We start from the raw sequence: 26,109 nt of genomic DNA, 5'->3' as shown, positions 1-26,109 counted from the left end.
AACTGTCCCAGATACAGTGGGGCAGTCCCGATTTTGACAGTCTACCCCGCTGTCACAGGCGGGATCTCACTTTTCCCACACTGCAATGTGAGCCTTAGCCTCATCCCTCCACCCGCAGAGCGGCACACCACATATATGGCTGCTCTGTGCGCACAGGACCTGTGATGAGGTCACATGAGGGGAGGAGTCAGGGGTCACATGATTGAGGCCTCTGTGTATGCATGCAGTACTCTGCTTGTTGTCATGGTGCTGGATGAGGGTAAGTTTCTGTGTGGGTTCAGGAGGTGTTTACAGTGTGGATGTAGCAGAGCCGTGTGTGTACGGAGCAGTCTCGTGTGTACAAGGTGTATGTAGCAAAGCCACGTGTGTACAAAGCAGGGCTGCGTGTGAACGAGGTGTATGCAGCGGGCGCTAGCTGTGTTGGATCGGAGCAGATATTGCCTCGTTCTGACACTGACTGGCACAGGAGACACGGAGAGTTCTTTATCAGTGGTGTACTGGAGCTGCAGCGACGTGAGCAGTCAGTGGTGCGGAGTGGCTGGATGATATCATTCAGCGCAGCGGGAGTGGAAGCTGCCGGGTGCTGCTAGGGAGCGCGTTGAAAGGTGTGTGTAGTGATGGAGAAGGCAATGAGGGTGAGGTAACCATGTGTGGCCATTATACAGTATGGAGCATCATGTGTGGCCATTATAATATACACAGCATCATATGTGGCCATTATACAGTATGGAGCACTATGTTTGGCCATTATACAGTATGGAGCATCATGTATGGCCATTATACAGTATGGAGCATCGTGTGTAGCCATTATACAGTATGGAGCATCATGTGTGGCCATTACACAGTATGGATCACTCTGTGGCCATTATACAGTATGGAGCACTATGTGGGGCCATTATACAGTATGGAGCACTATGTGGGGCCATTATACAGTATGGAGCACTATATGGGGCCATTATACAGTATGGAGCATCATGTGGGGCCATTATGCTGTTCCCAGCATCATGTGGGTCCATTATACAGTACAGAGCACTATGTGTAGCCATTATACAGTATGGAGCACTGTGTGGCCATATTTTTTTGTTTATAATTGTTTATGAAACAGTGTGATCAGCAGTGATAAATGGGTGTGTTGAGGTGTGGATATGAGTGTGACTAGTTGTGAAATGGGTGTGGTCAGAGGCGTGGCCTAAAATTTGCCGCTCCGCGTGCCACAAACTTTATTCCTCTTTCCTTTCTTTAAAAGTTGAGAGGTATGCCATACACATAAGATAAGAGTTGGCTGAACGGTCATTTGGCAGACGGCCATCTCTCCCGACTCCCCCATACACACAAATATTCCAGCTTTCCTGGGGTCTGTATGAGAGAGTCGCCTCCAGACTCCTCTAGAGGAGGATTATCTACAGGAAGAACAAACAGATTATCCTCTGAAATTCGGGATGTCAGATGCTTCTCTGCCCTGACATCATCTGTTGGGAGGCCCCAAATACATTATATAGTCGCCCTAACCCCCGAAATCAGTGATTTCATGTAACTTTAGTCTAATGTGTATGGGGGCGATGAAAGGTGACTTATTGGCCACCGCCTCTGGCCTAATAGACCTTCATACATTGCAGCCCAGACACCATTATTAGGCATGTGAGTATCGTAATAACTAGGCCGCCCCATACTGCCGAGTACTTGGGGGCGGGGGGCATTCAGCCAAACTCTGTCACCTTCTTAGATGCCATGTTTGCTTTTCACAGCAGCAAGTGGTTAAACTGCCAGGGTTTTTGTTAAAGCCTCATCTGTGCCATCCCTGCAGTGCACATCTATGTTCTGGGGCACAAAAAAAATAATTTCTTTTTAATAAATGTTAAACAAGTTAAAAATTATACAATGTGTCTTCTGCTTTTTCCATGTTTTTTTTTCTTTTTACAAGAATTGTTGGAGCCAATTTTCTTTAGAAACATTTTAATATCTGCTTTTTCTGGTGTTTTTCCTGTAATATTGGAAAGCCTAAGGCCAGAAATAAACCCCATAAATCACTGTACATGGAGACTTTGGGATCAGATCATTTCTGTCCGCGTTGATTGTGGAAACAAAAAGCTTTTCTAAAAGCCTCAAACTTCTGTGTGTGAATCAGAGCTGAGATCTAACGTGATAGAAGATTACAGTGCGGGGAAGATGGGAAACCTTCACATAGAGGCCGGTGGTGATGGAGTCAGTGACCGACTCTGGCCAAATCTGTCTCTAGAGCCGTAGTAGAAGATGAAGATGTCGTCCTCATCATGAAGTAGTTATTTCTCATGTCGCATGTAATGAATATCTCCTGCAGTATTGCTAATGCCGATTCCAGGGTCGGTAAATGAGATGAGAATTAGCGTTATGGAAGATGAGTCTATGAGAAACGTATTCAGCTGCCGACTCCGAGGAAGAAACTGCTTGTTGTCTGTGGCCTAAATATATAGGATTTATTAGTAGATGTAAAGTAGGAAACTAAATACTATAAAATAATAAATCTCCTCATATGTTTCCCTTATTATCTCCAGTAATTGTATTATTACACAGGATTCTTATGATGTTACATCGGCTCATCTTCTCATTCAGGTCTCTACAATATCGGATCCTCTCAGTGAAGATCTTCTACAAAAGAATATTTTCCTGATTTACCCATCAAAGATGGATATGGACAGAAACAAGATGGCGGAGAGGATATTACACCTCACCCTAGAGATCCTCTTCCGGCTTACTGGAGAGGTGAGAGATTCTGATGACGTCACATTACATCATTCTTATCTATGGGAATAACAGATGGACAGAACTGGAGAGGTGAGGACTCTGGAAATGTCTGTAGTGAGATTTCTTAATGTGTCTCTCCATTACCAGGATTACACAGTGGTGAAGAAGTCATCTAGTGATCGCTGTCAGGACCCTGTGTCTGAGGGATGGGGAAGACGCCTGAGCCCAATCACGGGGCCTCCACCTCACCCCCAGATCCATGAGGACATCAATGACCAGAAGATCCTAGAACTCATCTACAAGATGATTGAACTGCTGACTGGAGAGGTGACAGTGCTGGGAATGCTGGGACATTATACAGTAACACTATGACGGGATCGCGGGATGATGGTATCATTGTATGTGTCAGGTTCCTATAAGATGTCAGGATGTCGCTGTCTATTTCTCCATGGAGGAGTGGGAGTATTTAGAAGGACACAGAGATCTGTACAGGAACGTCATAATGGAGGTTCCCCAGCCCCTCACATCTCCAGGTAATAGACAGGACTAAACACGTACAGCTTATAATTATTTGTATGTAAAGAATGAATTCACTCCCTGTATGTGTTTCCTCCAGATCTATCCAGTAAGAGGACAACACCAGAGAGATGTCCCCGTCCTCTTCTTCCACAGGACTGTAACCAAGAAGATCCCAATGCTCCTCAGGATCATCAGGTAGATGGAGAGAAGGTGTCAGGAGATCTTCCCTATGATGTGTAGACGCCGGTGAAGGTCTTGTGCTCAGTCTTGTTTTATCCACCAGTATTATATGTTTTATACTTCTGTACTGAGAACGGTGGAGATGGCAGGATTAGAGCTGATCATAGATGTGACTTCTCCATCTGTCGTGACTTTTACAATATTTGTTTCAGGGTGAAGATCTGACCCATATTAATACTACAGAGACATATATGAGGGGGGATGAGTGGTGTAAAGAGGAGATTCCCACATATAACTACCCAGGTGAGTAGTAACCACTGAATGCGGAGAGGTCACAGATTCTTCTCAGTCACCGGCTGTGGCTCCTTTATAGGTTGTGTAGTCCGGCCGTATTACCATGATTGCCATGGATTCTGGCTGATGAATTGGGGCTCACATAAATTTGTTTGCAGGATAATATGCTCTTGCAAGCTATCTGTCAAACAAATTAAAAAAAATTGATTGGCCCAAAATTTTCCACCTCCACATTAATACCAGGAATGGCAATAAAATTAGGGATGAATGGAGTAGCCGAATCCGAAGCCTCCCATCTGGGAAATGCTACATCAAGAGGCAAAGCCCCTTGGACATTGGTGTGCGCCAACTCACGAGCACTAGGGACAGTGCTAGTACTGGGCATTGTTCCCTGAGTTGGAGACATTTCTCCAGAAGCGCTATTTGTCCTTGTTGTACTGGTCTTTGTGTGTGAGGATGGACCAGAATCACTGCTCATTTCTGAGCTATCACTGTCACTGCTACTAAAGCCCTCGAAATCCACATCGCCATCCGGCACTGCGCTATCTTCGCTGTCAGAACTTAAAAGTGCATAAGCCTCCTCTGCACTATAATACTGATGGGCCATTTTATTTGTTTTTTTTCGGAAATAGAAAACACTGATGTGACCAAATTATTGGGGAGACAATTGAGAAAAGCTTAATTCTTTAGCCTAACCCTAACTTTAGAATAAACCTTAACTTTAGCCCCAACACTAACCCTAACTATAGCACTAACCCTAACCTGCCTTATCTGTTTTTTTTTACTTTATAACAAGATCGCTGACTGACTCAGCTGTTGCCAGCAGCACTTGTAACACTGATTCTCCTCTAATCTCTCACTGACAGGAGATCTGAGGAGAAACAGCGTTTTTATGAGGCAGATCGCCCGGGAAAGTTGATTACTACAACACGCTTTCTTAGTGATTTGTCTCATTGGATGGTTTGATCTCAAACCAATTTTTATCTTGAGCACCTTAAGCTACCGTTACACTGCGATACGACCTGGCCGTGATCGTTGGTAAGTCGTTGTGTGGTCGCTGGAGAGCTGTCACACAGACAGCTCTCCAGCGACCAACGATGCCGAAGTCCCCGGGTAACCATCGGGTTACTAAGCGCAGGGCCGCGTTTAGTAACCCGATATTTACCCTGGTTACCATTGTAAATGTAAAAGAAAAAACACTACATACTCACATTCCGATGTCTGTCACGTCCCCCGGCGTCAGCTTCCCGCACTGACTGTGTCAGCGCCGGCCGACCGTAAAGCAGAGCACAGCCGTGACGTCACCGCTCTGCTTTACGGCCGGCGCTTACACAGTGCAGGGAAGCTGACGCCGGGGGACATGACAGACACCGGAATGTGAGTATATACTGTTTTTTTTTTTTTTACATTTACAATGGTAACCAGGGTAAATATCGGGTTACTAAGCGCGGCCCTGCGCTTAGTAACCCGATGTTTACCCTGGTTACAAGTGAACACATCGCTGGATCAGCGTCACACACGCCGATCCAGCGATGACAGCGGGCGATCCAGCGACTAAATAAAGTTCTGGACTTCTAGCTCCAACCAGCGATGTCACAGCAGGATCCTGATCGCTGCTGCGTGTCAAACACAACGAGATCGCTATCCAGGACGCTGCAACGTCATGGATCGCTATCATTATCGTTCAAAAGTTGCTCAGTGTGAATGTACCTTAATTCACATGTGTTAATTGTGTCATGTTAGTTTGTCCATTTTATCTTAGTGATTAAGGCTGTGTTCACACGTTCCGGTTTTTTCGCGGTTTTTTCACGGTTTTTCCCTATAAAAACGCTATAAAACCGCAAAAAAACCGCATACAAGAAGCATCCCATCATTTAGAATGAATTCCGCATGTTTTGTGCACATGATGCGTTTTTTTCCGCATGAAAAACGCATCAGGCACAAAATCCGGACATGCTCATTCTTTTTGCGGTTTTTATGCGGATTTCCCACTGCAAAATGCATTGGGAAGTGTCCGGAAAAAACCGCGGAAAAAACGCGACAAAAACGCATCAAAACCGCGGCAAAAAACGCATGCGGTTTTCTTCCGGATTTCATGCAGAAAATGTCCGGTTTTTCACAGGAATTTTCTGCATGAATTCCTGAACGTGTGCACTTAGCCTAAAAGTTACGTTTCAATTATTGGGAACAGACAAATGTCCACAGCATATTTCTCCTGTTGCCTTCTCTAAATAGGAGGGAAGGAAAGAGAGGGAGGGGGTATAGGGCTTTATCAGGTCCGGCTCCAGGTTTTTGAGGGCCCCGGGCGAACGAGTCTCAGTGGGCCCCCCCCAACCCCCCCTTTAACACATACCACGATTCATGATGCACAGATAAGAAATAAAAAAGTATAGTACAATGCCAGATTTAACTTCTTACATGAGCAATAGCTATTGTAAATTCTACAATACCATACAGTAGAGGGGCTTTATATAAGTCAACCCTTACCCCTTATATGCCAATTGTTGTGACCTACTTCCTCAGTTACCAGTAGGCATTTTATTGTTAGCTGAACTTGCTGCAAAGAAAAAACTGGATACATTGAATATGACCAACTTTTAATGGAAAACATTTTAAAGTAAACATTGGAAACTATTAACGTAGAACATTTGTAAAAGTGCAAAATGGGTAGCAGTATCGCAACACATCAGTATTCATTGTCCCATTGTTTTGAATTCACTGTCGATTTGTAGTGCTGATGACTGACCCCAATAAGTGACATGTGCAAAAATGCAGCTTAACAGCTATAAAAACAAGAAAACAAAAAAAAATAAACCTGTAGTGCAATTCGGTGGCAAACCAAAGTTTTGATTTGAAAATTGCTAAAAAGCTTTTCTGCTGTTTTTTTCAGCTGCAAAACAATATATAACTTGATTAAAATCTACACATTCTGCTTCTTGTGACTCAATTGAAAGAATTGCCAATGCATTTAACCTTTCTTGAGACATCTGGGACCTGAGGAAGTTTTTAATAAGCTTCAGTTTACTGAAGCTTCTTTCAGCTGACGCAACTGAAACGGGCACTTTTAGCAGGAGCTTCAATGCCAATACCAGATTTGGGAAGGCCAGGTTCAGCGAGTTAGAAAACAGATATTGCAGGGTTTCCTGTGGAGTTAGATGATCAGGCAGCATCCTAGCCAGTGTCTTCAATTCCTCCAGCAGAATCTCTCCATCAACTGCTGGATCAGCAAAGTTTAAACATTGCTGTTGTAATGTCGGCAAGTCACTGGCTGCTTTTTTTATGTCACTGAGAAATCCAAACTTGGCCATGAATTTTTTTAAGAAAACGAATCTTGTTGCGATTTCATCAAGCACAGTTTTAAGTAAAGGCTTGAAGAATGTTTCTTCAAATTCTTCTCTTGGATTTAAATATAATGTTCCACTTGCTTGCTGGCTCTTGGCAATCTTTATCATTGCATTGACAAGTTTTTTTCCTAATTCTGTGTGCTGGGTACTCAGTGGGTACATCAAGCTTCTTACATATATCGGCAGCTTTACTTTCTGCTTGTTTGAACCCCAATGTGAAATACTCTGTGAAGGCTGTAGTGATGGCCTCAACCAGTGAAATTGTGCTGGAGAGGTTCATAGTTTTCGCCTGTAAAACCACATAACACATAATGAAACTACAAAAGGGTAGGTACAAAGTGAATCCAATAGAATCTTTGCTTCGCTGTATGTGTCACTGGAATATTTAGTGCCATGTACAAAGACTTCTAAAGCTTCAACAAGCTGAGGAAACTGAAACAAAATGGCTTTAACTGATTCAAGCCGAGCACACCATCGTGTCTGAGATAGAGCCTTTAGTGTTAATTGTGATAAATGCTTATTGGCCACTTCCCACCTCTTAGTTGCTCCAGAAAAGAATGCATAAATGCGACTCAAAAGGTCATAAAATTGTTTTGATCGGTTGGAACTCTCTGCAGCATGTACGACAACAAGATTCCAGTTATGTGGAGAACATGGCACAAAGAATGCATGAGAGTTTTTCTCCAAAACAATGGCCTGCACTCCTTTATATTGTCCCCTCATATTAGCTCCATTATCATAACACTGGCCACGAATATATGAGACACACAACTGATGCTGTTCTGTCCATCTTTCTAACACAACTGTTGCTAGGCCTCTTCCAGTTGTGTCTGTGACATGCAGAAATTCCAAGAAGCTTTCTTTGACCTCCACTGTTTTGCTAATTTCATCCATGACCACATATCGCAGCACTAGGGACAACTGCTCTTGCTTAGAGATGTCAGGTGTGCAGTCTACGATGATGCTGAAAAAGTTAGCTCCCTTCACTTTTTCCATTATTATTTGAATTACTGCATCTCCAATCAAATGTAAAAAGTTGTTTTGCATATCTTTGCTCAAATAATGCACATTTGTGCCTTCTTTAGCACGCTGCAAGTGTTCCTTCTTTAACAACTCTGCTGGCATCACAGCATGGCCTCACATCTCTCACACAATCTTACCCACTGCTCCAGGCCATGATGTGGTTTCTGTTTCATGCCAGCTCCATGTTCTGTGTCTCTGCTCTCTGCATGCCTCATGGCTATGTGTATAGGGGGCCGGCGCCTGAACTCTCTGGTTCTTATAGGAATCAGGTGCATCTGTCTAATCAGTTCCTGACCAATTACCAAGAGGCCTCCTGTATATAGTGCAGCTCCACCCTGTGGTCTGGGCCTGTGCAATGTGTTAGCTCAGTTAGTGTTTAGCTGCTGAGTTTGCCTGGCCTTTCTCTGAGTTACTCCATCTCTGGAGGCTTTTCTCTGTGCTATTGCCTTGATCTTGTAGTCCGCCCTCCAGGAGGAAGAATATCCTGGTCTCTGTGTCTTTGTCCCTGTGTCTTGTTCCATTGCCTTGTCTGTACTTTGTCTTTTCTCGGTCTCCTTGTCTGTGGCTTCCTTCCCTGCTTTGTCTTTCCTTGTGTTTTCAGTCTGCTTACACTCCGCACTCTTGCGGCTCTGCACTCAGACCTTGCTTCGCACTCTCTGGCTTTGCTCTGTGGCTCCGCTCTTTGCGGTTCTATCTGGCTCCGCTCTTTGTGGTTCTATTTGGCTCCGCCTCCAGCGTCTCCGCTCTTGGCTCCGCCTCCAGAGTCTCCGCTCTTGGCTCCGCCTCCAGCGTCTCCACTCTTGGCTCCGCCTCCAGCGTCTCCGCTCTTGGCTCCACCTCCAGCGTCTCCGCTCTTGGCTCCACCTCCAGCGTCTCCGCTCTTGGCTCCGCCTCCAGCATCTCCGCTCTTGGCTCCGCCTCCAGCGTCTCCGCTCTTGGCTCCGCCTCCGGCGTCTCCGCTCTTGGCTCCGCCTCCGGCGTCTCCGCTCTTGGCTCCGCCTCCGGCATCTCCGCTCTTGGCTCCGCCTCCGGCATCTCTGCTCTTGGCTCCGCCTCCGGCGTCTCCGCTCTTGGCTCTGCCTTCTCCTTCTCTTCTCTTAGTTCCACCTTCTACTCGTACTCAGCCTCCTGCGTTTCTGTTGTTGGTTCTAGCTCTTGTGCTTTCGCTCTGCATCCGCTCTTGCGGTCTTTCTCTACTTGTTACTTAGTCCTCCTGTCGGAACAGGTTCCTACCTGTTCCACATACCTGCCTGCAGACCGGTCCCTACCGGTTCTTCCTATGTTCCAGCCGTACCCGCCTGCCTACCAGAGAGCCAGCCGTGTCCGCCTGCCCGCCATTGTCTCTGTTGTACCCGTCTGCCTGCCTGTGTCCCAGCCATGCCCGTCTGTCAGCCAGAGTGCCAGCCGTGCCCGCTCTGTTCCTTAGTGGGATCAGCAGCCACAGCCAGACATCACCCTGGAGTGGCACCTGGTAGCTTCCTATTGTACAAGTCTGACCTCACCATCAGAGGCTCCAGCGAACACCTAGGAAGCTACTTAGTTACGCCCCTTCCAGGGAAGTTTGGTCTGTGGTCCAGTGGGACCACACCCCCTTATGCCCACGCCAACCAGTCTGGGCGCGTGCGTGACAGTTTGCACAGGCCATGGTCCCCGCTGAGTCCCATGTGCCTTTGCTATCGGAGCAAGATGAACTCTCTTCTTGCCAGTATTGGCCTCCGAGGAAAATGTTTACCCAGTCTGAAAGCCAGTCCTTCACTGCTCCATCCCCAATTGTCATCTCTAATGAGCTGTTTGATCGACTTCAAGTCTGCGCTCCTAATGACGAATCCAAGCCAAGCGACCTAATACTATCTAATAGACCTGACAGAATAACAAATCTGCAGGTGGTTGGGCATTTAGGAAATAGCGACCACAATATTGTGCAGTTTCACCTGTCTTTCACTAGGGGGACTTGTCAGGGAGTCACAAAAACATTGAACTTTAGGAAGGCAAAGTTTGAACAGCTTAGAGATGCCCTTAATCTGGTAGACTGGGACAATATCCTCAGAAATGAGAATACAGATAATAAATGGGAAATGTTTAAGAACATCCTAAATAGGCAGTGTAAGCGGTTTATACCTTGTGGGAATAAAAGGACTAGAAATAGGAAAAACCCAATGTGGCTAAACAAAGAAGTAAGGCAGGCAATTAACAGTAAAAAGAAAGCATTTGCACTACTAAAGCAGGATGGCACCACTGAAGCTCTAAAAAACTATAGGGAGAAAAATACTTTATCTAAAAAACTAATTAAAGCTGCCAAAAAGGAAACAGAGAAGCACATTGCTAAGGAGAGTAAAACTAATCCCAAACTGTTCTTCAACTATATCAATAGTAAAAGAATAAAAACTGAAAATGTAGGCCCCTTAAAAAATAGTGAGGAAAGAATGGTTGTAGATGACGAGGAAAAAGCTAACATATTAAACACCTTCTTCTCCACGGTATTCACGGTGGAAAATTAAATGCTAGGTGAAATCCCAAGAAACAATGAAAACCCTATATTAAGAGTCACCAATCTAACCCAAGAAGAGGTGCGAAACCGGCTAAATAAGATTAAAATAGATAAATCTCCAGGTCCGGATGGCATACACCCACGAGTACTAAGAGAACTAAGTAATGTAATAGATAAACCATTATTTCTTATTTTTAGTGACTCTATAGCGACAGGGTCTGTTCCGCAGGACTGGCGCATAGCAAATGTGGTGCCAATATTCAAAAAGGGCTCTAAAAGTGAACCTGGAAATTATAGGCCAGTAAGTCTAACCTCTATTGTTGGTAAAATATTTGAAGGGTTTCTGAGGGATGTTATTCTGGATTATCTCAATGAGAATAACTGTTTAACTCCATATCAGCATGGGTTTATGAGAAATCGCTCCTGTCAAACCAATCTAATCAGTTTTTATGAAGAGGTAAGCTATAGACTGGACCACGGTGAGTCATTGGACGTGGTATATCTCGATTTTTCCAAAGCGTTTGATACCGTGCCGCACAAGAGGTTGGTACACAAAATGAGAATGCTTGGTCTGGGGGAAAATGTGTGTAAATGGGTTAGTAACTGGCTTAGTGATAGAAAGCAGAGGGTGGTTATAAATGGTATAGTCTCTAACTGGGTCGCTGTGACCAGTGGGGTACCGCAGGGGTCAGTATTGGGACCTGTTCTCTTCAACATATTCATTAATGATCTGGTAGAAGGTTTACACAGTAAAATATCGATATTTGCAGATGATACAAAACTATGTAAAGCAGTTAATACAAGAGAAGATAGTATTCTGCTACAGATGGATCTGGATAAGTTGGAAACTTGGGCTGAAAGGTGGCAGATGAGGTTTAACAATGATAAATGTAAGGTTATACACATGGGAAGAGGGAATCAATATCACCATTACACACTGAACGGGAAACCACTGGGTAAATCTGACAGGGAGAAGGACTTGGGGATCCTAGTTAATGATAAACTTACCTGGAGCAGCCAGTGCCAGGCAGCAGCTGCCAAGGCAAACAGGATCATGGGGTGCATTAAAAGTATTGTATCATACAATTATTAGGTTCTGTAGAAGGAGGTAGATCTGGGGATTTATTATGATGGAATATAGGCTGAACTGGATGGACAAATGTCTTTTTTCGGCCTTACTAACTATGTTACTATGTATGTTACTATGTTAGATCCTCCATGCTACTATGGGGACCCAAAGCAATGTCGTGTGTTCCTGGAGCGGTGCTTGCGTTATTTCAAGTGGCATGCTCCCCAATTCCCCACTGACTGGTTGAAAGTAGGTTTCTTAATGGCCTACCTTAGAGGAGATGCTTTGATGTGGTGTGACCCCCTTTGGGAAGCAGGGGACCCCATCATCTCGAATCTGCCGGCCTTCCTGGTGGCCTTCTGTAAAGCCTTCGATGAGCCAAGTACTGCATCTCCTGAAAAGTCTTCCCCTTCAAGCTCAGAGACGGTCCAGACGAAAGAAACCTGTAGGTAAACCGTCACTTCCGTCCATGACCGTCCAAGACTCATCTGTTCCACAACCCGCCAAAACGGCCACCCGAGCAAGATCCAAGAGGTCTAATAAAAGGGGTCTGGCAAATCTGCAGCCTGAATCTGGTGCTGAGATTGAAATACGGTATCCCTGTGGTTGTAAAGAACATTCAGATGGTCTTTGCCCTGTGAAGCCTGTACTCCAAAACCCTGGACCAGAAGGAGAGGCTGCCCCTGGCGAGAGTACTTCCTCTCCGTCAAAGTTAATGACTGTTTCTCTGCCTTCTGGGAGCCTTGGTGTGTTTAAGCTGCCTATCATTCGGAGTCAGTGTATGGTCTCCGTTCTACAGCTCCAGAACCTGGTGTGGGCGTTGCCTGATAATGGCCGAGCCCTGCTAAAGAGCAGTCTAGTCCTGCAAGGACAACTACAGCTCCAAGTTGGAGCCTTATGCACGAAGAAGTTTGTTTTCCGTATGCTGTCTGTTATGCCCATGGGTCATTCTGAGCCAAGGACTCTACCACCCGCTCTGGTCAAGAGTTCCAGTAAAGTGCTTAGTTTGAACTTACCCAGTGTTGAGAAGTGTCTGGTTCCCATGCGTCAAAGACACTCAGCAGTGTCATCTTCTTCAGCTGGTCTGTTAGTCGAGTCAAGGTGTGCTGACGTCACCGAAGATGGGGAAACGGTGACGATGTCTCCACACATCTCCAATGACTATACCAGTAAACAGTTAGTCGTCGAGTCAAGGTGTGCTGACGTCACTGAAGATGGGGAAACGGTGACGATGTCTCCACACATCTCCAGCGACTATACCAGTAAACAGTTAGTCGTCGAGTCAAGGTGTGCTAACGTCACTGAAGATGGGGAAGTGGTGACTATCTCTCCACACATCTCCTACGACTATTCCTGTAATCTATTCCTCCGCTTTTGGCTCCGCCTCCAGCGTCTCCGCTCTTGGCTCCGCCTCCAGCGTCTCCGCTCTTGGCTCTGCCTCCAGCGTCTCTGCTCTTGGCTCCGCCTCCGGCGTCTCCGCTCTTGGCTCCACTCTTGGCTCTGCCTTCTCCTTCTCTTCTCTTAGTTCCACCTTCCACTAGTACTCAGCCTCCTGCGTTTCTGTTCTTGGTTCTAGCTCTTGTGCTTTCGCTCTGCATCCGCTCTTGCGGTCTTTCTCTACTTGTTACTTAGTCCTCCTGTCTGAACAGGTTCTGTTATGAAAGGTAATTCAGTACCACAATGGACATAGAGGTCAGAACACATACAGTGACCTGACAATAACCCAAAAACATAGAACGAGCTCTGAGACGTGGGGACTCTGCTGACCGCAATCCCTAATCCTCTCCAACCACACTAGAGGCAGCCGTGGATTGCGCCTAACGCTCCCTATGCAACTCGGCACAGCCTGAGAAACTATCTAACCTGGAGATAGAAAAATAAGCCTACCTTGCCTCAGAGAAATACCCCAAAGGAAAAGGCAGCCCCCACATATAATGACTGTGAGTTAAGATGAAAAGACAAACGTAGAGATGAAATAGATTTTGCAAAGTGAGGCCCGACTTCCTGAACAGAGCGAGGATAGGAAAGGTAACTTTGCGGTCAACACAAAACCCTACAAAAACCACGCAAAGGGGGCAAAAAGACCCTCCGTACCGAACTAACGGCACGGAGGTACACCCTCTGCGTCCCAGAGCTTCCAGCAAGCAGGAAAAAACAAATAGACAAGCTGGACAGAAAACACAGCAAACAAAATAGCAAAGCGGAACTTAGCTATGCAGAGCAGCAGGCCACAGGAACGATCCAGGAGGAAACAGGTCCAATACTAGAACATTGACTGGAGGCCAGGATCAAAGCACTAGGTGGAGTTAAATAGAGCAGCACCTAACGACTTCACCACATCACCTGAGGAAGGAAACTCAGAAGCCGCAGTACCACTTTCCTCCACCAACGGAAGCTCACAGAGAGAATCAGCCGAAGTACCACTTGTGACCACAGGAGGGAGCTCTGCCACAGAATTCACAACAGTACCCCCCCTTGAGGAGGGGTCACCGAACCCTCACCAGAGCCCCCAGGACGACCAGGATGAGCCATATGAAAGGCACGAACAAGATCGGGAGCATGGACATCAGAGGCAAAGACCCAGGAATTATCTTCCTGAGCATAACCCTTCCACTTAACTAAATACTGGAGTTTCCGTCTTGAAACACGAGAATCCAAAATCTTCTCCACAATATACTCCAACTCCCCCTCCACCAAAACCGGGGCAGGAGGATCAACAGATGGAACCATAGGTGCCACGTATCTCCGCAACAATGACCTATGGAATACGTTATGTATGGAAAAAGAATCTGGAAGGGTCAGACGAAAAGACACAGGATTAAGAACCTCAGAAATCCTATACGGACCAATGAAACGAGGTTTAAACTTAGGAGAGGAAACTTTCATAGGAATATGACGAGAAGATAACCAAACCAAATCCCCAACACGAAGTCGGGGACCCACACAGCGTCTGCGATTAGCGAAACGTTGAGCCTTCTCCTGGGACAAGTTCAAATTGTCCACTACATGAGTCCAAATCTGCTACACCACAGTATCCACACCAGGACAGTCCGAAGACTCAACCTGCCCTGAAGAGAAACGAGGATGGAACCCAGAGTTGCAGAAAAACGGCGAAACCAAGGTAGCCGAGCTGGCCCGATTATTAAGGGCGAACTCAACCAAAGGCAAAAAGAACACCCAGTCATCCTGATCAGCAGAAACAAAGCATCTCAGATATGTTTCCAAGGTCTGATTGGTTCGTTCGGTCTGGCCATTAGTCTGAGGATGGAAAGCCGAGGAAAAAGACATGTCAATGCCCATCCTACCACAAAAGGCTCGCTAAAACCTCGAAACAAACTGGGAACCTCTGTCAGAAACGATATTCTCTGGAATGCCATGTAAACGAACCACATGCTGGAAGAACAATGGCACCAAATCAGAGGAGGAAGGTAATTTAGACAAGGGTACCAAATGGACCATCTTAGAGAAGCGATCACAGACCACCCAAATGACTGACATCTTTTGAGAGACGGGAAGATCTGAAATAAAATCCATAGAGATATGTGTCCAAGGCCTCTTCGGGACCGGCAAGGGCAAAAGCAACCCACTGGCACGAGAACAGCAGGGCTTAGCCCGAGCACAAATCCCACAGGACTGCACAAAAGTACGCACATCCCGCGACAGAGATGGCCACCAAAAGGATCTAGCCACTAACTCTCTGGTACCAAAGATTCCAGGATGACCAGCCAACACCGAACAATGAACCTCAGAGATAACTTTATTCGTCCACCTATCAGGGACAAACAGTTTCTCCGCTGGGCAACAATCAGGTTTATTAACCTGAAATTTTTGCAGCACCCGCCGCAAATCAGGGGAGATGGCAGACACAATTACTCCCTCTTTGAGGATACCCGCCGGCTCAGATAAACCCGGAGAGTCGGGCACAAAACTCCTAGACAGAGCATCCGCCTTCACATTTTTAGAGCCCGGAAGGTACGAAATCACAAAGTCAAAACGGGCAAAAAACAGCGACCAACGAGCCTGTCTAGGATTCAACCGCTTGGCAGACTCGAGATAAGTCAAGTTCTTATGATCAGTCAAGACCACCACGCGATGCTTAGCTCCTTCAAGCCAATGACGCCACTCCTCGAATGCCCACTTCATGGCCAGCAACTCTCGATTGCCCACATCATAATTTCGCTCAGCAGGCGAAAACTTCCTGGAAAAGAAGGCGCATGGTTTCATCACTGAGCAATCAGAACTTCTCTGCGACAAAACAGCCCCTGCTCCAATCTCAGAAGCATCAACCTCGACCTGGAACGGAAGCGAAACGTCAGGTTGACACAACACAGGGGCAGAAGAAAAACGACGCTTCAACTCTTGAAAAGCTTCCACAGCAGCAGAAGACCAATTGACCACATCAGCACCCTTCTTGGTCAAATCGGTCAATGGTTTAGCAATGCTAGAAAAATTGCAGATGAAGCGACGATAAAAATTAGCAAAGCCCAGGAACTTTTGCAGACTTTTCAGAGATGTCGGCTGAGTCCAATCATGGATGGCTTGGACCTTAACAGGGTCCATCTCGATAGTAGAAGGGGAAAAGATGAACCCCAAAAATGAAACCTTCTGAACACCAAAGAGACACTTTGATCCCTTCACAAACAAAGAATTAGCACGCAGGACCTGAAACACCGTTCTGACCTGCTTCACATGAGACTCCCAATCATCCGAGAAGATCAAAATGTCATCCAAGTACACAATCAGGAATTTATCCAGGTACTCTCGGAAGATGTCATGCATAAAGGACTGAAACACTGATGGAGCATTGGCAAGTCCCAATGGCATTACTAGATACTCAAAATGGCCCTCGGGCGTATTAAATGCAGTTTTCCATTCATCGCCTCGCTTAATACGCACAAGATTATACGCACCACGAAGATCTATCTTGGTGAACCAACTAGCCCCCTTAATCCGAGCAAACAAATCAGATAACAACGGCAAGGGGTACTGAAATTTAACCGTGATCTTATTTAGAAGGCGGTAATCTATACAAGGTCTCAGTGAACCATCCTTCTTGGCTACAAAAAAGAACCCTGCTCCTAATGGCGACGATGACGGGCGAATATGCCCCTTCTCCAAGGACTCCTTCACATAACTCCGCATAGCGGCGTGCTCAGGCACAGATAAATTAAACAGTCGACCTTTTGGGAATTTACTACCAGGAATCAAATCGATAGCACAATCACAATCCCTATGCGGAGGTAGGGTATCGGACTTGGGCTCATCAAATACATCCCGGTAATCAGACAAGAACTCTGGAACCTCAGAAGGGGTGGATGACGAAATAGTCAGAAATGGGACATCACCATGTACCCCCTGACAACCCCAGCTGGACACCGACATGAATTTCCAATCTAATACTGGATTATGGACTTGTAGCCATGGCAACCGCAACACGACCACATCATGCAGATTATGCAACACCAGAAAGCGAATAACCTCCTGATGTGCAGGAGCCATGCACATGGTCAGCTGGGTCCAGTACTGAGGCTTATTCTTGGCCAAAGGCATAGCATCAATTCCTCTCAATGGAATAGGACACTGCAAGGGCTCCAAGAAAAACCCACAACGCCTAGCATACTCCAAGTCCATCAAATTCAGGGCAGCGCCTGAATCCACAAATGCCATGACAGAATACGATGACAAAGAGCAGATCAAGGTAACGGACAGAAGAAATTTTGACTGTACAGTACCAATGGTGGCAGACCTAGCGAACCGCTTAGTGCGCTTAGGACAATCAGAGATAGCATGAGTGGAATCACCACAGTAGAAACACAGCCCATTCAGACGTCTGTGTTCTTGCCGTTCAACTCTGGTTAAAGTCCTATCGCACTGCATAGGCTCAGGTTTAAGCTCAGGTAATACCGCCAAATGGTGCACAGATTTACGCTCACGCAAGCGTCGACCGATCTGAATGGCTAAAGACATAGACTCATTCAGACCAACAGGCATAGGAAATCCCACCATGACATCCTTAAGGGCTTCAGAGAGACCTTTTCTGAAAATAGCTGCGAGCGCACCTTCATTCCATTGAGTGAGTATGGACCACTTCCTAAATTTCTGACAATATACCTCTATCTCATCCTGACCCTGACACAGAGCCAGCAAATTTTTCTCTGCCTGATCCACTGAATTAGGTTCATCGTACAGCAATCCGAGCGCCAGGAAAAACGCATCGATATTACTTAATGCAGGATCTCCTGACGCAAGAGAAAATGCCCAGTCCTGAGGGTCGCCACGTAAAAAAGAAATAATGATCCTAACTTGTTGAACTGGGTCACCAGAGGAGCGAGGTTTCAAAGACAGAAATAGTTTACAATTATTTTTGAAACTCAGAAATTTAGTTCTATCTCCAAAAAACAAATCAGGAATAGGAATTCTCGGTTCTAACATAGAATTCTGAACCACAAAGTCTTGAATATTTTGTACTCTTGCCGTGAGCTGATCCACACATGAAGACAGACCTTTAATGTCCATCGCTACACCTGTGTCCTGAACCACCCAAATGTCTAGGGGAAAAAAAAGGCAAAACACAGTGCAGAGAAAAAAAAATGGTCTCAGAACTTCTTTTTTCCCTCTATTGAGAATCATTAGTACTTTGGGCCTCCAGTACTGTTATGAAAGGTAATTCAGTACCACAATGGACATAGAGGTCAGAACACATACAGTGACCTGACAATAACTCAAAAACATAGAACGAGCTCTGAGACGTGGGAACTCTGCTGACCGCAATCCCTAATCCTCTCCAACCACACTAGAGGCAGCCGTGGATTGCGCCTAACGCTCCCTATGCAACTCGGCACAGCCTGAGAAACTAGCTAACCTGAAGATAGAAAAATAAGCCTACCTTGCATCAGAGAAATACCCCAAAGGAAAAGGCAGCCCCCACATATAATGACTGTGAGTTAAGATGAAAAGACAAACGTAGAGATGAAATAGATTTAGCAAAGTCAGGCCCGACTTTCTGAACAGAGCGAGGATAGGAAAGGTAACTTTGTGGTCAACACAAAACCCTACAAAAACCACGCAAAGGGGGCAAAAAGACCCTCCGTACCGAACTAACGGCACGGAGGTACACCCTCTGCGTCCCAGAGCTTCCAGCAAGCAGGAAAAAACAAATAGACAAGCTGGACAGAAAACACAGCAAACAAAATAGCAAAGCGGAACTTAGCTATGCAGAGCAGCAGGCCACAGGAACGATCCAGGAGGAAACAGGTCCAATACTAGAACATTGACTGGAGGCCAGGATCAAAGCACTAGGTGGAGTTAAATAGAGCAGCACCTAACGACTTCACCACATCACCTGAGGAAGGAAACTCAGAAGCCGCAGTACCACTTTCCTCCACCAACGGAAGCTCACAGAGAGAATCAGCCGAAGTACCACTTGTGACCACAGGAGGGAGCTCTGCCACAGAATTCACAACAAGGTTCCTACCTGTTCCACATACCTGCCTGCAGACCGGTCCCTACCGGTTCTTCCTATGTTCCAGCCGTACCCGCCTGCCTACCAGAAAGCCAGCCGTGTCCGCCTGCCCGCCAGTGTCTCTGTTGTACCCGTCTGCCTGCCTGTGTCCCAGCCGTGCCCGCCTGTCAGCCAGAGTGCCAGCCGTGCCCGCTCCGTTCCTTAGTGGGATCAGCAGCCACAGCCAGACATCACCCTGGAGTGGCACCTGGTAGCTTCCTATTGTACAAGTCTGACCTCACCATCAGAGGCTCCAGCGAACACCTAGGAAGCTACTTAGTTACACCCCTTCCAGGGAAGTTTGGTCTGTGGTCCAGTGGGGCCACACCCCCTTATGCCCGCGCCAACCAGTCTGGGCGCGTGCGTGACACCTTCATAACCAAGTAAAAATCTGAGATCAGTTCCAGTAACTGTAGAAAAATCCCGTTGTGTTCTGTGAATACAGTATCTGATGATCCTCTGAATGGGAGATTGTTTTTTGCCAACCATCGAATCACCTTCAGTATCCGAAACAAAACCACGCCAATGTTGCTCTTCCAAATGGATTTGCCTACGTAAATTTTTGTCAATGGCTCTTCCAGATGTTACGCTAGCTTCCAGCTCTTTCCATTTTGCATAATTGGTGAAGTGATGGCTTGATATTTCGTGGGAGTGTAAAGATCCCTTACCACTGATATGTTTCCAGTCCCTGAAACCACCAGGACTCGAAAACACAGATTTTGCTTCGTTGTCAAACAACCGACAACAAAAACAATATATGCAATCTCCAACCATGGAGTAAACAAGCCAGTCTCGTAAAACCTTTATTCCAGTACCCATCAACCTGTAGTAATGGGTACAAGCGAAGCATCTCTTTGAACCATCCGAAAAGTCTGTGAGCGGGAAATTTTCCAATCTCACTTGTTTGGGGCCCCTTTTTATTGCCTGACAGCTCAGCACATCAGAAATGATATCAGGCCATTCAGCTGGATCAACGGTTAGTTCTGGCCGAGGTTCAGAAAGACTGAGGAGTTGCTGATGTGAAGAATCTTCAATTTCTTCCGTAATTTCATCAGTGCTGGAAAATGCTTCCACAGAGACACTCGAACTTGGTTGAATTCCTGATGTAGTGCAACTGGTTGACTCACCACTAGTGTTGAGCGATACCGTCCGATACTTGAAAGTATCGGTATCGGATAGTATCGGCCGATACCCGAAAAGTATCGGATATCGCCGATACCGATACCCGATACCAATACAAGTCAATGGGACACCAAGTATCGGAAGGTATCCTGATGGTTCCCAGGGTCTGAAGGAGAGGAAACTCTCCTTCAGGCCCTGGGATCCATATTAATGTGTAAAATAAAGAATTAAAATTAAAAATATTGATATACTTACCTCTCCGGAGGCCCCTGGACATCACCGCTGGTAACCAGCAGCCTTCTTTGTTTAAAATGAGCGCGTTTAGGGACTTCCATGACATCACGGCTTCTGATTGGTCGCGTGCCGCTCATGTGACCGCCACGCCACGGTTATATTCACATGAATATAAAAAGTTCCACCATGTGGAGAGGAGGAAAACCAGCCAGTACACTGAAGGTAAGGCACACCAACGCAATATGACCTGGGTAAGTATCACAGAACAAGGTTTCCTAGGATAACAGTATTCCTGCAATGAGGGATTGCCTCCCAGGTACCAAAAAGTCCCATATTCAGCTAAGAATCATATGATCTAGTATTCAAACATATTACTGAGGTAATATGAACTTACCCATCATAAGTCAGAGTTTTTTGTGTGGCCTTCCCACCACCCCTGACGCGCGTTTCGCGTAGTCGCTTTCTCAAAGGGGGAGTGATAAATCACTGAAGCTGAATATGGGACTTTTTGGTACCTGGGAGATGATCCCTCATTGCAGGAATACTGTTATCCTAGGAAACCTTGTTCTGTGATACTTACCCAGGTCATATTGCGTTGGTGTGCCTTACCTTCAGTGTACTGGCTGGTTTTCCTCCTCTCCACATGGTGGAACTTTTTATATTCTGTCATGTTGATCATTTGTATGTCACTTTTTTGATATTTGTTATTAATAAAATATCTATACATTTTCTATGAAATTTTAGTGTCTATGCTCCCTTTTTCGCTAGTGTATCAGATTTGGGATTAGGAGTGACACTCCTGTATATAATTTATAGCTATTTGATACATGGGAGAGCCTTATTTTGGGTACTGACCATGCTCTCGGCCATTTATTGTACTACATGCTTATTGATTATCGTATCTGTATATTCTACTAATCTAAATCTATTCTGGACTTCATTCATTGAGGCGCCAGAGCACAGCCCACGCCAAGCAGTATATAACACACAGCCCACTCAGTATATAACACAGCCCACGCAGTATATAACACACAGCCCACGCAGTATATAACACACAGCCCACACAGTATATAACACACAGCCCACGTAGTATATAACACACAGCCCACCCAGTATATAACACACAGCCCACGCAGTATATAACACAGCCCACGCAGTATATAACACACCGCCCACGCAGTATATAACACACAGCCCATGCAGTATACAGCACAGCGCACGTAGTAATAGCACAGCCCCGTGATGTAGTATATAACACACACCGCGGCAACATCTAAAATGGGTGACACTGGCTGAGATCAGATTTGGAATGTAAAAGGGTCAGTGAGTCACGCAGCAGACCCAGGCTCAGCAGCAGGCTGCATCCCATTCATTCCCCGCCCCCGCAATGCGCAGCGTTGGGACCGTCAACGAAGACGAGTCACTCACTCACTCCTTCGCCGGCCCGTCCGTCGCCCTCGTTGTGGACACAGGAGAGGGTGCACCGACCGTGCACCTCACTGCAGCTGCTGCTCGTCTTCTCCTGCTTGGCGCTGCCGGACCTGTCCTCATGTCCTGGATGGTGGACGACATATAACACACAGCCCACGCAGTATATAACACACAGCCCACGCAGATGCAGTTTATAACGCACAGCCCGTGACGCAGTATATAACACACAGGCCACGCAGATGCAGTTTATAACGCACAGCCCGTGACGCAGTATATAACACACAGGCCACGCAGATGCAGTTTATAACGCACAGCCCGTGACGCAGTATATAACACACAGCCCACGCAGATGCAGTATATAACGCACAGCCCGTGACTCAGTATATAACACACAGCCCGTGACGCAGTATATAACACACAGGCCACGCAGATGCAGTATATAACGCACAGCCCGCGACGCAGTATATAAAACACAGCCCGTGACGCAGTATATAACACACAGCCCGTGATGCAGTATATAACACACAGCCCGTGACGCAGTATATAACACACAGCCCACGCAGACACAGTATATAACACACAGCCCACACAGTATATAACACACAGCCCACGCAGACGCAGTATATAACGCACAGCCCGCGACGCAGTATATAATGCACGGCACAGCCCATGACGCAGTATATAACACAGCCCACGCAGTATATAACGCACAGCCCGTGACGCAGTATATAAAACACAGCCCACGCAGACGCAGTATATAACGCACAGCCTGTGATGCAGTATATAACGCACAGCCCACACAATATATAACACACAGTCCACGCAGACGCAGTATATAACGCACAGCCCGTGACGCAGTATATAACACACAGCCCACACAGTATATAACACACAGCCCACGCAGACGCAGTATATAACGCACAGCCCGTGACGCAGTATATAACGCACAGCCCACGCAGACGCAGTATATAACGCACAGCCCGTGACGCAGTATATAACGCACAGCCCACACAGTATATAACGCACAGCCCACGCAGACGCAGTATATAACGCACGGCACAGCCCATGACGCAGTATATAACACACAGCCCGTGACGCAGTATATAACACACAGCCCACGCAGACGCAGTATATAACACACAGCCCACAAAGTATATAACACACAGCCCACGCAGACGCAGTATATAACGCACAGCCCACGACGCAGTATATAACGCACGGCACAGCCCATGACGCAGTATATAACACAGCCCACGCAGTATATAACACACAGCAGACGCAGTATATAATGCACAGCCCGTGACGCAGTATATAAAACACAGCCCACGCAGACGCAGTATATAACGCACAGCCTGTGATGCAGTATATAACGGACAGCCCACACAGCCCACGCAGACGCAGTATATAACGCACAGCCCGTGACGCAGTATATAACACACAGCCCACACAGTATATAACACACAGCCCACGCAGACGCAGTATATAACGCACAGCCCGTGACGCAGTATATAACGCACAGCCCACGCAGACGCAGTATATAACGCACAGCCCGTGATGCAGTATTTAACGCACAGCCCACACAGACGCAGTATATAACGCACAGCCCATGACGCAGTATATAACGCACGGCACAGCCCATGACGCAGTATATAACACACAGCCCACACAGTATATAACACAGCCCACTAGTATATACCGTATATGGCAACACCTAAAATGGGTGACACTGGCTGTCTGAGATCAGATTTTGAAAGTAAAAGGGTCAGTGAGCCACGCAGCAGACCCAGGCTCAGCAGCAACAAGGCTGCATCCCATATTCCCCCGCCCCCCCGCAAAGCGCAGCGTTGGAACCATCACCGAAGACGAGTCACTGACTCACTCACTGCTTCCCCGGCCCGTCCGTCGCCCTCGTTGTGGACACAGCAGGAGAAGGTGCACCGACCGTGCACCGTCCTCACTGCAGCTGCTGCTTGTCTTCTCCTCCTGCTTGGCGCTGCCACTGCTGGACCTGTCCTCTCCTCATGTCCTGGATGGTGGACGCTGGACGACGTGGAATGGATAGATTCTGGAAGGCTTCAGCCAGGGAATGGTCCGAACGGCTCTCTCTGTCCTCTTCTTGCTCTTAGGATGACGAGCCCGCCGACCGGAAGTAACAGGAGAGATGACCCAGCGTCACCCCGAAGTGTCTTGTGTATCCATGGTGAGGGCTGGCGGAGGTGAGTATTGCTGCTATTGCAGCTGCGCAGCGCCAGGCGCTAGCGAAACGGCTCAGACAGAGCTGACTGTGCCCCCTGCAGCCGAGGCGCCGCCGGGCAATGTGGATTTGATTTGATATGACTCAGCAGTCACTGTAGACAGTCAGTCACACACACAGCAGGGATGTAGTGAGTGACGTGTACTACCATAAATGGGCCCCCCCGTCTCGCCAGGGCCCCGTACTTGCCCAGGTGCGCCGGGTGCTGACGCCGGCCCTGGGCTTTACTAAACTCCCTGTCGTTCCCCTTCTATTGCCCCTGTCCTAACAAGAACAGGCCCCAAGTATACCCTGCTAGGGACAATCACCATCCACTACATCTAATATATAGGTCTCCCTACGCGTTTCCTCCCCAGTCACGGGGATTCATGACTAACCATAGGCAGTGACACAAATTGTCACACCCATTGATAGGTACCCTGGCACTGCAGGGTTACTTAGATGACGGACAGTTAATTTTTTGCATACTTTATGTGCCATTGGCTTTAAATGAACTCCCCTGATGAATTCTTGTGACTGGGGAGGAAACACGTATGGAGACTTATATATTATATGTAGTGGATGGTTGTTGTCCCTAGCAGGGTATACTTGGGTCCTGTCCTTGTTAGGACAGGAGCAATACAAGGGGCACGACAGGGAGTTTAGTAAAGCACTATACCCCCTCCCTCTCTTTCCTCTCCTATCTAGAGAAGGCAACAGGAGGAACCTGCTGTGGACGTTTGTCGTTCCCATTGGTGAGACCAAACCAATTTTTATCTTGAGCACTGGTTTGCATGAGCACCTTAATCACATGTGATAATTTTGTCATATTAGTTTGTCCATTTTATCTTAGTGATTAAAAGTTAAGTTTTAATTATTGGGAGACTCTCCGTGCTATATTCTAACCTCTGTTTATCCATTGATAGATGATGGACTTGACAGGGGACTTGTTTTTTTGTTAGATGAGAATTGGTATTATTTTTGCCTGCATAACATTGATTGATTCTTTATATTCAATATTTGGGAGACAGAATGAACAAACAGTTGAACACCACACACTACTGGTTCATCCAACAAGGTTTTCTATTAGACTGTGAACAGTCATTGTTTGGTAAATAATTAAAGTTTTTACATAGCTTGCCATTTTTATGGATGGTTTAAGTTGAAATGTTCAAAAATATAAAACTCAAGTATATTTTATTAAAAAAATGTTTTTTGTTTTTTTTATCTTAGCAGATGACTGTACCAGGAGATCAGAGGGACAGTTGACATCTTCAGTTTTTAAATCTGATGATCTTGAGATCCTACAAGATACAACTGAAGGGAATGCCATTACTCCAGATATATCATCATCCATTCACAGCAAAGATCTGTCATCTGGTCCTATGAAACAGGTCCCATCTTCTGATTCATTGCTAACTACTAAGGAAAATCAAAGTCATAAACGAGGCATTAAAAGACAATCTGCTTCTAAAGCAAATAAGTCTTTTTACTGTTCAGAATGTGGGAAATGTTTTAAATATAGTAACATAGTAACATAGTTAGTAAGGCCGAAAAAAGACATTTGTCCATCCAGTTCAGCCTATATTCCATCATAATAAATCCCCAGATCTACATCCTTTTACAGAACCTAATAATTGTATGATACAATATTGTTCTACTCCAGGAAGACATCCAGGCCTCTCTTGAACCCCTCGACTGAGTTCGCCATCACCACCTCCTCAGGCAAGCAATTCCAGATTCTCACTGCCCTAACAGTAAAGAATCCTCTTCTATGTTGGTGGAAAAACCTTCTCTCCTCCAGACGCAAAGAATGCCCCCTTGTGCCCGTCACCTTCCTTGGTATAAACAGATCCTCAGCGAGATATTTGTATTGTCCCCTTATATACTTATACATGGTTATTAGATCGCCCCTCAGTCGTCTTTTTTCTAGACTAAATAATCCTAATT

General features: G+C 46.3%; 1 protein-coding gene across 1 annotated transcript; it reads left to right on the top strand.

The window, feature by feature from the left end:
- The first annotated feature begins 156 nt into the window (after positions 1 to 156).
- Positions 157 to 25,891, top strand: LOC138667375 (gastrula zinc finger protein XlCGF66.1-like). Its single transcript, XM_069755604.1, has 7 exons — positions 157 to 259; positions 2,590 to 2,739; positions 2,869 to 3,048; positions 3,131 to 3,254; positions 3,338 to 3,435; positions 3,633 to 3,723; positions 25,393 to 25,891. The coding sequence occupies exons 1-7, from the start codon at positions 218 to 220 to the stop codon at positions 25,698 to 25,700; spliced, it is 993 nt and encodes a 330-aa protein (XP_069611705.1). The 5' UTR covers positions 157 to 217; the 3' UTR covers positions 25,701 to 25,891.
- The last annotated feature ends 218 nt before the right edge of the window (positions 25,892 to 26,109 follow it).

The sequence above is a fragment of the Ranitomeya imitator genome, chromosome 2, assembly GCF_032444005.1.
Source record: "Ranitomeya imitator isolate aRanImi1 chromosome 2, aRanImi1.pri, whole genome shotgun sequence".
NCBI lineage: Eukaryota > Metazoa > Chordata > Amphibia > Anura > Dendrobatidae > Ranitomeya > Ranitomeya imitator.
Note: the sequence above shows the minus strand (reverse complement) of the source record. Positions and strands in the feature narration are given on the sequence as shown.